This window comes from Opisthocomus hoazin, chromosome 7 (assembly GCF_030867145.1).
Source record: "Opisthocomus hoazin isolate bOpiHoa1 chromosome 7, bOpiHoa1.hap1, whole genome shotgun sequence".
NCBI lineage: Eukaryota > Metazoa > Chordata > Aves > Opisthocomiformes > Opisthocomidae > Opisthocomus > Opisthocomus hoazin.
In genome coordinates, this window is record NC_134420.1 from 29,858,208 (window position 1) to 29,873,676 (window position 15,469).

General features: G+C 51.9%; 2 protein-coding genes across 6 annotated transcripts in view; one reads left to right on the forward strand and one right to left on the reverse strand.

Moving 5' to 3' along the window:
- On the reverse strand, nt 1–8,233 carry ZNF408 (zinc finger protein 408). The gene is made up of 5 exons (XM_075427131.1): nt 8,158–8,233; nt 7,835–8,021; nt 4,731–5,414; nt 4,456–4,658; nt 1–4,154 (listed from the first exon to the last, which is right to left on the reverse strand). The coding sequence occupies exons 1-5, from the start codon at nt 8,231–8,233 to the stop codon at nt 2,248–2,250; spliced, it is 3,057 nt and encodes a 1,018-aa protein (XP_075283246.1). The 3' UTR covers nt 1–2,247.
- ARHGAP1 (Rho GTPase activating protein 1) overlaps nt 4,637–15,469 on the forward strand; it is a 25,976-nt gene continuing 15,143 nt past the window's right edge. Inside the window, exons 1-4 of one of the 5 annotated variants that reach the window (XM_075426292.1) lie at nt 4,637–4,703; nt 9,136–9,319; nt 10,087–10,179; nt 15,366–15,395. In XM_075426292.1, the coding sequence (XP_075282407.1) occupies nt 9,181–9,319; nt 10,087–10,179; nt 15,366–15,395 (262 nt within the window). In that variant the 5' untranslated portion in view covers nt 4,637–4,703; nt 9,136–9,180. Of the gene's footprint in view, nt 4,704–4,908; nt 5,009–5,562; nt 6,015–8,872; nt 8,896–9,135; nt 9,320–10,086; nt 10,180–15,365; nt 15,396–15,469 lie in introns of those variants that run through there. The other 4 variants (XM_075426294.1, XM_075426293.1, XM_075426295.1 and 1 more) reach the window with 4 other exon arrangements.

Consider the following 15,469-nt stretch of genomic DNA (forward strand, 5'->3'; position numbering starts at 1 on the left):
TGTATTAATCAAAGTACTGTTTATTTGCTTTAACACAAGAAAGGGTACAGCATTAGATAATCCTACACCCCCTCAGATGCTGCAAACACCAAGCTGTACAGCATCAGACAGATATCTAGCCCAGCCATGGCCCACTGCACAGATCCCATCCACGCTGAGGTTCACCAGCATCGTGCTCTTCAGGGCTTTTATAAGATTTTCTTAGGAGTAAACAACTTTCTTTGTCATTTTGATGTCAAGCAAAAGGTTGTTCAAATAAGAGCATGCTGCTTCTAAGATAAAGACAAAGAAGCGGTGGCGGTACCATCACCAGGGGAGCCACCCATGGGCTCCTTGGTCAGGATCAGCCGGCCTACCCTGCAGCCAAGTGATACGTGCAGCACAGCACAGACCTGCCCCTACCGACTCAGATCAGCTGTTAGGTGAGTAACATTTCTGTGAGGACCTCCTAATTCGTAATTGCTCCTACTTTTTCTCTCCTAATATCTCAGAATAAAGATGGCAGTTACATATCAGCAGATTAGGCAGTAAGGGCCCGGATTCTCCCCTCCCCTTCCCCCAGTTGCTCCCCTTCTCTCCCAGTTGTGCTGTCACAGAGGGCACACGCTTCAAGCACAGTGCACGAGCCCCGCTCCAGCGAGAACAGTTTGCAGCTGTGTCAATATTTGAAAACTGCAAGAGTTAGGCCAGGCACCAATGGGAGAGCAGTAGGAAGCACTGCGGCTTCAAATCCAAGCCCCCCTCATACGCCCGTGCTCCCGCTGGTCCCTCTCCGAGCACTCCGGGCAAGGACTGAACTCATCTGCCCCAACTTTAAAGGAAATAGCTAAAAATAAGGACACCCAAAGGTTTATTAGCTGAATTCACTTTCCATCCTCACTTCACATCAAAGGGTCGTGGATCTGACTATAACACCTTGCCTGCAAACTGGTCATAAAAGCTGATGGAAAAAGTTGAGTGTAGAAACCGCAAAGAGCAGCTTTTCAGATTGTTACGTTACTGTGTTCATAGCAACCTTAAAAGGGAACTGTGCTACTGATGGCTCCTCGGTGACCCTACACCCTCCCCTTGTGCAGCGGGCATAAAAAGCCCAGAAAGTTTAAGCCCCTTATCAAAACTTTTTTGGGGAAATGCAGATATTAGAGAGGCACAAGACAGAGAGCAAGAACAGCTAAAACTGAGGACACAGCAAATGAAAGCAGTGTTTGTGTAACACGCGAAAAGGGAGTGCAGGGTGGGCAAGTCTGAAAGATCTCTGTTAGGGCTGGTGGTGTTGGTATCTTCCTGCGAGGCCAAGTTCACGTGGCATTGGAAACCGTACACTTCCTTCCTGAAACGGGACCAACTGCCTTCAGCGTGCCCCAGTTGGCAAATTCCCAGTGGGAATACTGGGGTGTAGCTGTGCTGGTGCTGCCTTTTAGCTTCTTGGTGCAAGAACAGGAAAGATGCGGAAAGAGGAAGCAAGAACGTGAGAAAAAGGGAACCAGATTAACCAACCCAACTTGAACGTGGAGGGGAAAGGCAAAATCTTCTGAGCATACCGAGATGAACTGCTGAACCCCCACCTGGAGAGGCAAGGAGCCCCACAGCTGGGGACAGTGAAAGTTGCACTGTACAGTGCTGTTTGCACTGTGAGACACGAAGCTATCCTTCCATGTCCTCGGGCAGACCATCCTGTGACCGTAAGGCCACGAAGCCGACAGCCAGTGAAACAGGCAACAGTGGAGAAAGAACACTCAGACCTAGCTCCAAGGTAGGACATTGCTTCTGCTAATTGTGAAAAATGCTCTTGTGAAAAAGGCCAGCAAAGTGCTTAAATAGCAACAATTCATTGGAGAAAGAAAAACTTGGAAGGAAGGCATTGTTCAAAGCCGCTGCTTAGAGACTTCTCCTGCCTTCCCCACAGCGCACTGTCACCTGCTGACAGCATCAGGGAGGCAGAGCAGAAGCACTGCTCATTAACGCTGTGGGTGTCTTCCCTAAGAAGTTATTCCCATCAGCGACCAGTGCCTTCCCCGCACCAGACCCAGCACGTGGCACGTGTAGGCTCATAGCTCCAAGGAGCAGGCACCAAAAAGACCCAGGTCTACACAGGCAGCTACCTCCAAGACTGCTAGTTCTGGCTGGGGCTGAGCCACAGGGCTTTGTTGACACAGAGAGACAAGAGTGCTAGGGTTTTTTGGTTGGTTTTTTTATACCCCATTTTAGTAAGTACATAAGAAGATCAGCCAGGGCAGGCTGGGCTAGTCAGGTCCCAGTCTCAACCTCCACCACTTCTGCCACTGCTCCGAAGCCCACCCCCTCCTGGATGATGACCACATCACTTGGTGAGCCCTCGTCCTGCACTACAATGCACTTGTCCTCACCCTCGGAGATGGTGATTTTGATGATGTCCTTTGCTGATGGCAGATGCCCAGCGGGCCTCCTGTGTGCCCCAGGATCTGGGGGACTGCCTTGAGACTGGTAAGTAGCAGTGCAGTGACTGCCAGCTGCCATCAGGAGCTTGGCCTCGTTTGCCAGCCCCGGCACCTCCACCATGAGCAAGGTGGGTTCTGCCGCAGCCCCCTCCTGGTGGCCCTTCTTCTGAGGCCTCTCCCTTGCTGCCTGGGGTGGGTCCGCAGCAAGAGAGGCCACCGCAGTGGCGAGTTCCTTGGGGTCCTTTGCTGCCTTGTGGGCGAGCGCGTGGCGCGCGAGGCTCTGGGGAAGGGCGTAGCCCATGCCACAGAGCTCGCATCTGTAGGGCTTGTCAGCCAGGTGGGACTTCTGGTGGCGCCGCAGCTTGGTGGCCAGGGTGTAGGACCTGCCGCACCGCTCGCAGCGGAAAGGGCGCTCGCCTGTGTGCAAGCGCTCGTGGGCATGCAGCGTGTGGGGGTCCCGCAGCGCCTTGCCGCAGACGGTGCACAGGTGGGCCTCGCCCGTGTGGGAGATGAGATGTCGCCGCAGCTCTGGCAGCTTGGGGAAGGCGTCGCTGCAGAAGCGGCACTTGTAGGGCTTCTCGCCCGTGTGCAGGCGGAGGTGCTCGCGCAGGTTGCTCTGCTGTCGGAAGTCCTTGCCGCAGTAGGGACAGGCGTACGGTCGCTCCCCCGTGTGCAGGCGCATGTGGTTGCACAAGGAGCCAGGGTTGGCCAGGTGACGTCCACATATGGCACACTGGCATCCCTCGGGACCAGCTGGGCCAGTCCCGGCAGCCAGGTGGATCTTCCTGTGAACGCGGAGGGAGGGCCGGCGTGCAAAGGCCTTGCCACACTGCTCGCAGGAGAAGGGGCGCTGGCCGGTGTGCAGGACCTGGTGCTCCTGCAAGTCTCGCTTGGTGCGGTACGCCTTGTCGCACTGGGTGCACTGGAAAGGCCACACGCCCTGGTGGGCCAACACGTGGGCCTTGAAGCTCTCCTCTGAACTATAGCTCTTGCCACACTCTGTGCACAGGAAGGGCTTGTGGCCGGCATGGACAAAGCGGTGCTTCTTCAGGTGGCAGAGCTGCAGGAAGGCTTTGCCACACTCCCCGCAGTGGTACCTGCGCTTCACCGTCTCCTTCTGGGACAGAGCTTTTGGTGGGGGGCCTGGACTGCCAGAATGACCCTCCACCAGCGCCGTGCAGTCCTCCTGCCCCTCAGGCGGGCCCTTTCTCCCATGCTCTGGGGATGCCGGTTTGGAGTCTTTGGCAGCTTTGCTCTCTTTCTCACAAGTTTCTGAACTCTGTCCTTCAGAAGGACTGGGCTGCTGGGATTCCTGCCCAGCTGCCCTGCCACCGCAGTCCTGCAGGCACTTCTGGACCTGGCTGGCCAGAGCATGCACCTCACAAGGCTTTCCAACCAAGCGAGCACCGAGTCGAACCCTGCTTGAGGGCGACAGCAGATCCAGGTCTCCTGGACACGCCTCTTTATGCCCCATCTCTGCTTTTTCTGCTGCAGATCTGGGATCCACGCCCTTGTCCAGTTCTTCCTCGCACCCACCGTTAGCCTCAGCGGTTGAGCCGGTCTCGAGCTGCTGACTCCCACTCCTCGGCACCTTGGCTTGCCATGGCTCGTGTTCGGAAGCTGTGCTTTCCTCTTCCTGCAGCCTGTGGGAACGTTTGGCGGGTGGCCCGCTAACCTCAGCGGGGACATCCAGGACTGTGGCTTCATTAGCTACCACCTTGGTGACATCGGGATCCCCTGCACGAACACAAAAGCAGGGCGGGCGAATTGACACGATTGCTGCTAGATCAGAGGAACGCGAACCTCGGAGACAGATCCTCTGCTACCCGCTAACTCTGGGGCTCTGGCATGAGAACCGTTGATTTTAGGACGGGGCCCGCCCCGGGCCAGCAGAGCAGCTCGGCGCCCGCCGCCATGGGCCGCCCGCCCAGCCCGCCGCCACCTCGGCCTCCGCCGCCCTCGGGCCCCGCTGCGCCAGGCGGACAGGCCCGGCAACCGCGTCGGCCGCGGGCACGGCCCCGCCGCCCCCGGTACTCACCTCCTCCGGCCCGTGCACCGCACGCCCGTGCCCCCCACGGCCCCGTCGGCAGGCTCCGCAGCGCCGGGCGGCTCCTCGGGACCGGGCCCGCCGGCGCCGGGCCGCTCTGTGCCGGCGGAACGCTGCGAGCGGGCGGCGGGCGCGCCCGGACGGCGTGCGGCGGCGGGCGGGGCGGGGCGGCGTTCCCCCGGCGACGCGCCGCGCTTCCGGCGGGCAGCGGGCAGGCGGGCGGCCCCGGGCGGCGGCAGGTCCGGGCGGCGGGCGGGGCGCGGTGCTCGGGGAGCGCGGCCGAGGGGCCGGCGGGGCCTGGGGCGGGCCGCGGGGAAGACGCCCGGCGGCGGGGGCCCGCCCGGCAGCTGGGCGGGGGCAGCGAGGGCTCGGCGGCCGCGGAGTTTCGGTCGCTGCTCGGCGGTGGAGGAGCGGGGCGGGGGGAGCCCGGCAGCGGCGGCCGCGGGCGCCCCGCCGTTGTGCCGAGGGGCCCGGGGGCCGCTTCTCGCCGTGGAAGCGGCAGAGACCTCTGAGCCCGCAGGGACCGGCCGGGAGGAGGCCTGGGGTGGGTTCCCAGGGGGCGCAGAGGCGGCCCGCAGCGGGGGGCCCGCTGGCTGGGGGAGGAGGGCTGCTCGCTGGAAACGCCGTTGCGGTGACGGGGGCCAGGGAGTTCCGCCAAGCGACGGCGCCTGTCCCGAGGGGGCCGGTGGCGGTGCGGCGGGCACAGCCGGTCTGGCTCCTGACCCCCCGCTCGGGCAGGCCGGTGCCGGGGCGGGGATGTTCGCAGCCGTGCCGCCGGTCTCCGGGTGGGGGGAAGACTCAGGCTGGGCTTTCTCCGCGCCTCTCGGTCCGGGGGTTCGTTCGCGCAGTGAAGGTCGGCTTGCGGAGCAGCTGCTTCCGCAGCGTGCTTGGCGTTAGGACTACAGCAAAGCGCGGGGACTCGGTTGGTGCGTGCGGAAGAACAGACGCTCCTGCAAACGGGACGAAACCGGGAGCAGGTGCAGGTGGCAGCAGAGTCGGAGAGATAATACGTTCACCCCAGAACCGGGGTTCCTTCGGGTCTGAGCATCGTCGGACCAGGAAGGAGAGGCCGCTGGGCTTTTGTGGTGTGTAATGAGGTCGAGGGCGTGGTAACACACGCTTGGACATATTCTGATGTGCAGATTTACTTCTGAATTAATAGTACATCTGGAAGGAAAACAGGAAAAGGAAACTCTCAAGTAGGTGCAGCTTAGAAATAAATGATGGAAAAGTAGTGAAACTGGAATTGCAGAAAAAAATAGTCTGTGTGAGCAGCGGCTACCAGGACCTCATAGATACAAGTGAACTGTCTTCCTTGGGTAAATTCTGGTGGGATCTCGTGTAAGGACTCTTCAGCTCAGAATTTGTGTAAAAATTGCAAAGGGCTGAGGTTTCTCTCCGCCAGCAGAACATGCTGTTCTACAGCACGTGTCTTTCTTATCAAGACAGTAAATTTTGATTAGCAGTTGTTCAGGTCAACCAGTGTAGGTGCAGAAAACATACTTAACTGCTTGGAAAAATGGAAACAGACGGCTCCTTAAAGCCTGGCAGTAAGTAAATGCTGCTGATGTCAAGTGTGATTCTTTAGTTTTTAAATGTTTGACCAGGGTTTTTACTTTTTAAATCTAGGTATATCATTTTTCTTACCTTATGATCGGCTATACAGGGTGTATCAGTTGCATCTTGTCGTGACATTTATCTAAACCAAATGGGGTTCTTAAATTGTGTTGTGTCTGGTGAAATGCTCAGTTTTGACAACCGTTTCACCCTTCGGCTGATCCAGGATGGACTTTCTGTTCGGTGGCAGGTCCTACTCGTGGGCCATTTTTGAGCACATGGGGGAAATATCTCATGCAGCTGCACTGTCAGGAAAGAAGGTGCATACCTTTCTACTAAGATCCACAAGTAGTTTCTTACGTCCTGACTCCAGGTCTCCTTCTCAGTGCCTACTAGTTCCCAGGCATTTAGAGGATTATATTTCTCTAAACTGTTCCAGGGTAACCTGATGTGAGAACCTGAGCTTTTGTCTTTTGCACTGTTGGGAAAATTCTGCAAAAGCCTTCTAAAGCTCTGTGGGGGCTACAGTCTGGTTCACAAGAAGGACCCAAAATCTAAGAGGTCTTCTGCTCTGGATCCTCCTTCCATGAACATTTCTGCCACGGAGCACTGTCCTAGTGCCAAGGAGCGGAGCTGCATGTCTGGCTGTGAAAAGCGCTTGGAGGTATCTGGGGAGTCCGGTCTGCCTGTCCAAGGAGTAGGGAAGGTTTTGGCAAGAGCTCTATCCACTGGGCTCTTTTTTCAGTGTGGAACTGTGAGGATCCTACTAAGGAGTTCCTTCTCCCACATAGTGCCACACTAGGATTCGTTTTGTGCTGAAGGGGAAATCCCCACGTGCCGTCTAATAAGCGCAGGCACTTCTGCCTCTGGTCAAGCGCTGCAAGTTGGCTGTGAAGCCACGTTGTGATCCGTGTTAGGGACAAGTGAGGATGCTTGGTGTCTTGCTGACCCTGTGGCCGTACCATCACTGCTCTGTGGGAAGGCTTGGCTTTGGTCCCTAAGCGCTTCAGGACCTCACTCTGGGGACACTGTTTGTACTGGGCACCCCCAAGAATCTCACGTGAAAGGCATCTGCGCGGATGGCAGCGGTTGAACGTAGGAGCTCTGTCCCCACCAGGGCTAGGAAGCCCCTGGGAGCTGGGAATGCTGAGGGGCTGCCCTGGGGAGCCGTGGGTGCTCCCTCAGCGTGGGGTGCTGGGTTGTGTGGCTGCTGAGCTGCAGCGGGGAGTGCTTTAAGCACACTGAGTCACAGGAGCTGGCGCCTGGTGTTACCATAGAAATTGGATCAGCTGCTTGGGGTGGGGAGTCCTTGTCCTTTGGCTCTGCTGCTGCGTGGTTCCAGCGTGAGCTCACAGTGCAAGGGAACCTGATTTCTTGCTCCTGGTCCCTTTGAGATCAGAAGAGGTCAGACAGCTCTCGCAGCCCTCACTGGAGGATGGGGAATAATTTTGCTTGGGTCTCTGCTTGGCTGCAGTGGTTGACCCTGTGTGTTTGCCTTGCTGTCTTGGTGATCTGCTGCCTTTATATGTCTTGCTCTTTCCTGTGTCGGGAATCTAATTTCATTTGCTTAGCAACAGCTCCCAGCCCTTTGGGAGCCCCAGAGAGGTGAAAACTGGCTGTAAACTGGGAACAGATAAGGGAGGACAGGAAGTAGTGAGCATGTAGTGATCCAGAGGAAGAGGACAAACACTGAATGTCCAATTTCCTGTATTCTCAAAATGCATCCCCAAGCGTGGTCACAAGTTTTGCCCCGAGCATCGACGTGATGCCTTCTTGTGCTCAGGCTCTCACAGATTTTGTTCTCTGTGCTCACATCCAAGTAACTGTTTCATCATCAAGCTCTAGGGATGGAAGATGCAGAACATCCTTGCCCTCCTCCATTCTGCTAAAGGAAATAGCTTTACTGTGAATATCATCTTTCCACACAAAGGCGTTGAGCCTTCTCAGGTCATCTTTGAACGCTTTGCTCTCCTCGTAATGCAAAACAAGCAGAAGTCTGTCTGAGAAACAGCATTACAGAGAGTCTTGCTGATGCAAGGTGTCATTTTGTTTTGCTGCAGTTCCTCTTGGATTGCTGCCTGTTGTCTGCTGAATTACTTTCCATGTGGTCTGTGTGAGCAATCCGGAGCTACGTACTTGTCCTTTCTAGTGTATCCTTGCTGATTTCCAGGACGCTGACTTTAGAGGAGGACAGCTGTCTCCTACGGGTCATCCCTAGGAGCTGGTACCCTTAGGAGGTGCTGTATGCTGTGCTAGCTCAGTCCTGGGTTTGACCTATGTTCTGCTCCAGGTGACAGTGAGAGATATTTGCAAGCAACAGCAAACACACTGAGCTGTCTGTTTCTCGGACCCTCTTAATTCCTTGGTCTCCTCAGTGTTATGGCATGCTTGGTGAAAAGTACTTGTCCTGACAATATGGCTTTACATTAAAGAGGTGATTCCGTGTTGCTTGCTGTCATGTAGGAGAAAGGGGTGCTGGGTGGTGCCGAAAAGAGATGAGGGTTGTATGTGTGTTGTTCTCCCTGTCTTACTAGCTCAGCCTACGAAATCCTGTTTTAAGAAGCTGTTCATTTCTGTGTTCAGATCCCAGGGCACTGAAGCACCCATTTCAGTGCTGCTGAGAGCTGTGGCCCTCCCTGCTGGGGAGAAGGGGGGTGATTCCTGGGAAAGCTTCCAGCACTGGGCCAACAGTGGGAACAGCTGGGCTTTGTGCCAGCCCTGGGGAGGGAGGGGGAGCGCGGAGCTGGTACTGTGCGTGTGTCAGGCAGGGGCTGGTGTAGCCTGTCGTCTTCCTCAGCGTCTTGCTGCTCATTCTGCTTCAGGAGAGAAACTGCTCTGGACAGAGCTGTGGTCACGCAGAGACTCCCTGAGAGGGTTGGTGCAGGCTCCTGATGGCCTTTTGATAGCTGCTGGCATGAGAGAATCTGACATATGTCAGACATATGTTAGTGCTTCTGGCTTGGAGGAGGAGAGTTCCTGCCTGTGTTAAGGGGGAGGGGAAGTATGATCTCTGGAGAAGATGAGGGAGGATTTGGGGAAATCGGTGAGAAGAGGAAGAGCCTCTGTGGGGAGGTAAACTTGTGATCTGTGTGTCTCACCTAGCAATCTCTGCAGTCCTCGTTCTAGACGTTGCACAATAAACTGTGGTATTTGGGGACCATGGCTACAGACCCGCTCTCGGAGCTTCAGGATGACCTGAACTTGGATGATACCAACCAGTCCCTCAGCCAGCTCAAACTGGCCTCCATAGATGATAAGAGCTGGCCAGCAGACGAAGCCCCTGATTTTCCCAAATCAGGTAAGTATCGTGCTTGTTTGGGGTCTGGGTGTTGGCCAAAAAGGAATTGTTTGTCCTGCAGCATAGTGGTCATATCTACATATGCAGAGAGCCCCAGCTCCATTTAAAAGCTTTATAGACTCATTAATCTTGCACCACGCCCAGGTGAATTAGCCCTGCCATTGAACAGCACTAAGAAGCTCAGAGCCAGCTGATGTAAATATGCTCTTCTCAGTCCTGTGGCTGGCTGCACTTTGGTGCTGACAGCAGAGACATGCTGTAAGTCCTAGAGTGTGCTCTGTTATGGTCTCCTGCAGGATAGTTTGGCCTTCCTGAGTGGAAGGATCTTGAACTTCCATGTGGGAGGTGGGGCTGGAGATCTGGGTTGTTGCTCTGAAATCCTGTGCTACGGACTGCTGCCCAAAAAGGTTGGGGAAGTTAGCTCAAGGGCATGTAGGACAGCCATCCGTCAAGGGACAATATTAAAAAAAGCCATGATGGTGCCTTTGGAACTTGGGTTTTGGTCTTTATGAATGTTTGTGACACATCTGAACAGTCATTTTTGAGACAGTGTGACAATCTGAGAGACACATTTGGACCTCATAAGATTTCCAGGTCTCTTCTGAAGTTATTGCTGCACTCAGAATTTCTGAGGTGGACAGGTGCATACATTAGTCCTTCCTATGTTGAAGAGCCATTTTTTTCTCATCCGTCTGTCTTTATTGTACCCCTCGCCAAGGTGCTCCACATCCCTTTGTCTAACTGCTTGTTCCTTGTGTTTTGTGCAGAGGACTCCAAAGGTTCCCCTGAGCCCGTCACTCACCTGCAGTGGGATGATCCCTACTATGATATTGCCAGGCACCACATTGTGGAAGTAGCAGGTAGTGGTCTTTCTGTTTTCCCCTTTGATGTCTTTGCGCCTGGGTTGAGGAAGGGTCTCTCTAATAGGGTTGGGGAGGCATCTGCTGTATGCCAAGTGGCAATGACAGCTGGCACCGTAAAGAGAAGGAGCACCAAACTTCTTGAATGTTTGCAAGGTGTGTAATTTTGCATTGACCTTGGTTAAACTTGCATTTGTTCTTGGCTCTTACTGTCTGGATTATACTATTAGCGGGACTTGGTTCCTTGGACAGCTCTAATATTTGAATGGCCAGAGCTTGCCATCCTGTCCAGAAACAACATTGACAGAAATCTGAAATAGGGGAAATAGGACCTTTTCCACTGCAAGCAAAGACCTGATCATTCAGGGTCACAACCATTTGGATTTTCTCTGTGTGGTTGTCTTATCCATATTATTTTAATTACGCTAACACTTGGTGATTTACTGCTGAGACCTCCATAAGAAAGAGTTTTGGGAGTAGTTTTTAGGTTGCTGTGGTAAGTCTTAAGGGAAAGATAATCCCAGTCTGTCTTGCATTCCTTGTTTTTTTTAAAAAAAAAGGTGCCTCTTCAGTCTGTTGTGACTTGATTCACACTTCCTCCTTGAGTATGTATAGCCACCTCCTACCCCTCCTATTGCCATTTCTCTGTGCCTTGGTCCCTACCTCACGTGTGAATTTGCAGTGAAGCAGAGGCACAAGCTGGGGTCCTCCTGATTCAGGGTTGTTCTGCAGCGGGGTTTGACCACAGAGGGAAGATTCTCAGGCACTTACCATGGTAAGAGGTGTCCTGACATCATTCTTCTATGGGCTTTCTTCTAGAATGAGCTTTCTTTCTCCTAACCTCTTGTGGTACGTCTTTTGGGGAACAAAATTATAATAGCAAACTCAAAATTTTATTGTCCTTTGTCTCCTGTGTGCCTCTGGCTGCTCAGGTTGACAGGCCACGTGTATAGCATTTGGGCCATTATGTCTTGTAGATTTGCCACAAGTGCTTTCATTTGCAAATGTGTTACTAACCTGCTTTTCCACGGGACTGAAGTTTCAGGGCTGGGGTTTATAGAGGTCTGCACCCTGGTCTCCCTGCTGCTGAAACTGGGAAGGGACAGATGTGTGGACTCCACTATTTCAGTGATAATACCTAGAATATTGGAATGCGAATGGCAGAGGTAACTGGTGTTTCTGGACTCTGGGAGCTGGTGAGTTAAATGATACAGTTTTTCACTTCAGACAAAGCTCCAGACAAAGTGCTTAGCAGAGAGTTTAGATGAGAGACATTGATAAGACTGGAATGTCAGCCCGAACCAAGGATATACTTTGTGTGCTGCCTCCTGACGTAAGCACAAGTCTTTCTGTGGGATTTCTGTTCCGATATAACATGATATTTTTTTCACGAGCTCTCTAAATGGAGTATCCCTTCAGTGGAGGTGTGTCTCAGTGGCTGTTGGAATGCAGCCATTTGACACGTTATCTGGGATAGCAAATGAAGAATTATCTAACTTCCTGAAAGGATTTCGGGGTGGTGTGATGGCTGACTGGGAGGCGTGCCTGCATTCTGAAAGAGATCTCTTCCCCATCGTGGTTTGGATTTGTATTTCCAGTGAGCTCTTTGTTGCTGTCGTGTCTCTGTATAGTGAAGAAGCAGCTCAGAGAAGCTTCTGTTGTTGGCTGCTCCTGGCCAGTTTGCACCAGTAGCTGGTTTATCTGAAAGCCTGTGATAGTCTCAGACACAAAATGTTGGTGTGGTGCCTTTCTTGGTGTTGGAAGAGCTAGTAGCACAGCTCCAGATAGTGGATTTGCTGCCCCATAGTTTTAAGACTCACTGGTGTCTCATCTGCTGGAAGAAGGATTTATGAAGTTGCCCCCCTCAAAGGGGCCTGAGTTGTAATCTGGGCTCTGGGGTGAAGCTGTTTGCTCAGTTTTCTTGGTCAATAATTGATAATGTTAGCTGTTTGGAGAATCAGACAGAGTAATGTTCTCTGGGCTGTTGCTGGAGGCAAACAGTCTGGAAAAATCATATTAGAAGCAGCCTGGATAATCAGAATCTTACTGGAGGATTAATATGAAACTTTGGATCGGGCTTCACTGACAAGTTGTGCTTGTCAGCACCTTCAAGTGTAATGTACGCTCACCACACTGAGCCTGAAACAAAATAGCTCCACCCCGGTTCTCTTGTAAATATTAGCAAATGGCAGCAGACCAAGAGTAGTTTTAGCCATTCTGCTGATTTATGAGCTTTCTCTTCCGTGTTCTTCCCTGTTCTGCACTTCAGAGCAGAAAGCATATGGCTAACTCTGTTCCTGCCTTCCCTGAAATATATTCTGGGATGATTATGCTATTTTGAGACAACAGCAGAAGGCTGGTTCCCATCTTCAGGCTGAACTCCATGATCCCAGGGTTATCCTGTGTGGTCAGAGAAGAAGTTACTTCTTGCGGGATGGGTGCATCATGTTAATAGCTTATGAAAAGCCCAGTTTTGATGACAGAAAGTTAGCACACTCATTTTCCAGCTGACCTTAATTTCTGATTCGCTTCAAGGCATGCTGGATTTTAATATCTGGCCTAAAGAAAGAAAAAAATATTGAAGAACATTTTGCAGAATTTGCTAGAAAAATACGGGTTTGGGTTTTGTTTTTCACTGAAAACTAGTGCAGCAGTTTCATGGAGACTCTCCTTTGTGCCCTATGCTCCTGTCTGTTCTGGGGACTAGGATCTTCCTGGAAGAGGCTGTCCACAGGGAGGGAGCAAGCGTGTCGTTGCTGTCCTGTGCGGTGGTATGTCCCAGGAAGGTGGCAGCAAAAGGCATCCAGGTCACAGTTCCGAGGGTGTACCGTGGCATTGCTTCGAGCAGAATATTTTAGTTATGGGAAACCTTCGTTTGGTTCTGTGATTCAATGCTTTTCTGAAGGAGAGAGAACATACTCTGCCTGTCCTTTCAGACCTACCTTAAGGTATGTGTTTCTGGAGTGTTTTATGCAGGCTCTGGAGAGGTCTCTGTGTGGTGTGCTCTTCTTGACTCTGAGTTCCTCTTTTCGTGAGCATTATAGCAGAGCAATTAGTCTTTATGTGTGGCTGGAAGTCGGAGCAGAGGCGGCTCGATTTCACTGCACAAACCACTTCTGCAAAGTGGGTTTTTTCCTTGCTCACATCACGTAGCATTTGGAGGAAACTCAGGCTTCTGGTTGAAGGCTGTTGAGGAACTATCCCAAATTTCTGTTACATGTAAGTGTTCTGTATCCTCCTGCTAATTCTTACATGGCAAAGGTGCTACTTCCACTCCTTTGGGGTTGAGGCTGTCTAGGGTGATGTGGTCTTGGCCTTGAATTTCAGTGGAGACTGAGTTGCAAGAATATGGCAGATAGTTAATAGCAGTCTGAAGGAGGTCTCTGGAGACGGCAATGCCTACTGGAAACCTGGAGTTGTGTGGGAAGAGCAGGGCTCTGGACAGCTCTCTGGCAATGTGTTCCTTCCTCGTTTTTCTGCCCAGTCTGAAGTACTGGTCTCGCCTTTGTGGTTGATATGCAAACCTATAGCTGTGAGGTGCATCAGCATTCCCATTTTATATAATAACTGGCTTTCCTCCTTTTGGAATAAGAAAAATGAGACTTAATGTATGATTGGTGTATGAATTTTCTGCTGCTGTGGAGGCTAGAAGTTGCTGTAGTTGTTGTCAGGAGAGTGGCCATCACTATTCAGCTATGTAGTCCCTGCCCAATGACTTCAAAGCTTTGCTGAAGCTCAGAGCATGTTTCTGCTAGTTTTTGTGGGAAATCTGCTGCCTCATGCCATTACTTGCCAGTCTGCCCTCGCAGAGAAGGCAAGATGCTGGTGTGTGTAAGAGCTGTGACTGAAGTGGGAAAGCAAGGTGGAGAGCTGGGGGTGCGCCTTCTTACATGTTGCTAGATGGAAACTGCATTTTCAACAGTGAGTCATTTTTCAGTGGTGAATCTGGTACCAAACCTACCTGAAAAGCAATGTGGCTGGCTGTTGGCTGCAGGTGCGCAAGCTGTAACTAGTGCTGATGATTTGCTATTGCTGTCGGTGATTGACGTGGGGAGGTAAAATCAATCTCAGATCATCAGTAAGTGTTGTGTCACTAAGCAGGCAAAGGTAGAAGTTGCAGACAAAACTTGTGTTGAAAGTGTGTTGCGGTGTGTCTTTGGCTAATGGGCTCAGCAAAGGCCTCTGATGACGAGAGTCCTTTTTCCTTCCAGTATGGTACATTATTACTGACTCCATTATACAGGGTGCCTGCATTTCTGTTGATTTTCGATGTAGTTTCTGGCTTTGACTTTTTTTTTTCCAGAGTATTTGTATGATACGCAATGATGAGTTGCTTCTGTAGAATTGGGGCCATCCAAAGCAAGCTCAGCTTGTGCACCGTGTTTTGACATGCGAGATCTAGGGAATGGAGAGTTTCTAAGGGATTCTAAGTTTCTAAGGGAGACCAAGGGAATGAAGAATTTCTTTCTAGAGCCCCGTTCTGCTTAGGCTCCTGTCTTGATAGGCCTGTGTGGGTCTGTGGAGTGTATAGCTGTGGGAGTGATGGAAAGGGGCTGGGTATGGCAATAAATGCCTTTGTAGACCACTCCCTGCCCAGAGAAACCTTCTTTCTGTTTTCTAGTTGGCAGTTTGTTTTTTTTGTTCAGAATCTGCTTTTTTTTTTTTTTTTCTTTTTTTAAATCTGTGGTTGTGTTGAAGGTCTAGATTGCCCCCATCTTCAGCTGATGAGTGAGATCTAGCTTCTTGCAAAGCAGTCTGTTCATGTGTTATTCATACAGTATGATGCCATTCTCTATGGACTTCTGAAGTTGTTCAAAGGACCATGACATTCAGAATTATGTTGCATTTAACCCTTTTAAAAGTGGCAGTTGCCATTTTGGTGGTAGGGGAAGTGTGACAGCAAGGGCCAGAAATTTGGCTGTGATTATACCCGATTAGCTGCAAATTCAAGAAGGAGATTTGGGAATCGTGGGGTTGCTGTTGCCACCTCAAATTGTTCAATAAGGTTGCTGTGAAGAGGAGCGTCGGGGAAAGGTGAAATAGAAGGAGCTTAACTGCCGTAAGACAGCAACTAAATGCATCCCAGTGGCAATCTGTGGCTAGACTCTGAGACTTTATGCTCAAGATTACTTTCTGGGAAAGGGTGCAAAGCTTGGCTTGCTATAACTTTGTTTCTGTTCCTCCAGACCAGAGTGCACTTGATGAGGCCCAACCAGGTAGGTAGATTTTTTTGTGGCGCTAACGTTTGGTACTGTAGATCATGGTATTCCTTTAGCATGACCGTGGCCTG

Excerpts from the sequence above, each read along its gene's own strand:
- ZNF408 (XM_075427131.1), bottom strand. The coding sequence starts at position 8,233 with ATGACCCGTAGGAGACAGCTGTCCTCCTCTAAAGTCAGCGTCCTGGAA. Across the intron at positions 8,022-8,157 it reads GGATACACTAGAAAGGACAA|ACAGACTTCTGCTTGTTTTG; the intron begins GTACGTAGCTCC and ends GCTGTTTCTCAG. Across the intron at positions 4,659-4,730 it reads CCCTCGGCCGCGCTCCCCGA|CGCGGCGCGTCGCCGGGGGA; the intron begins GCACCGCGCCCC and ends GCCCGCCGGAAG.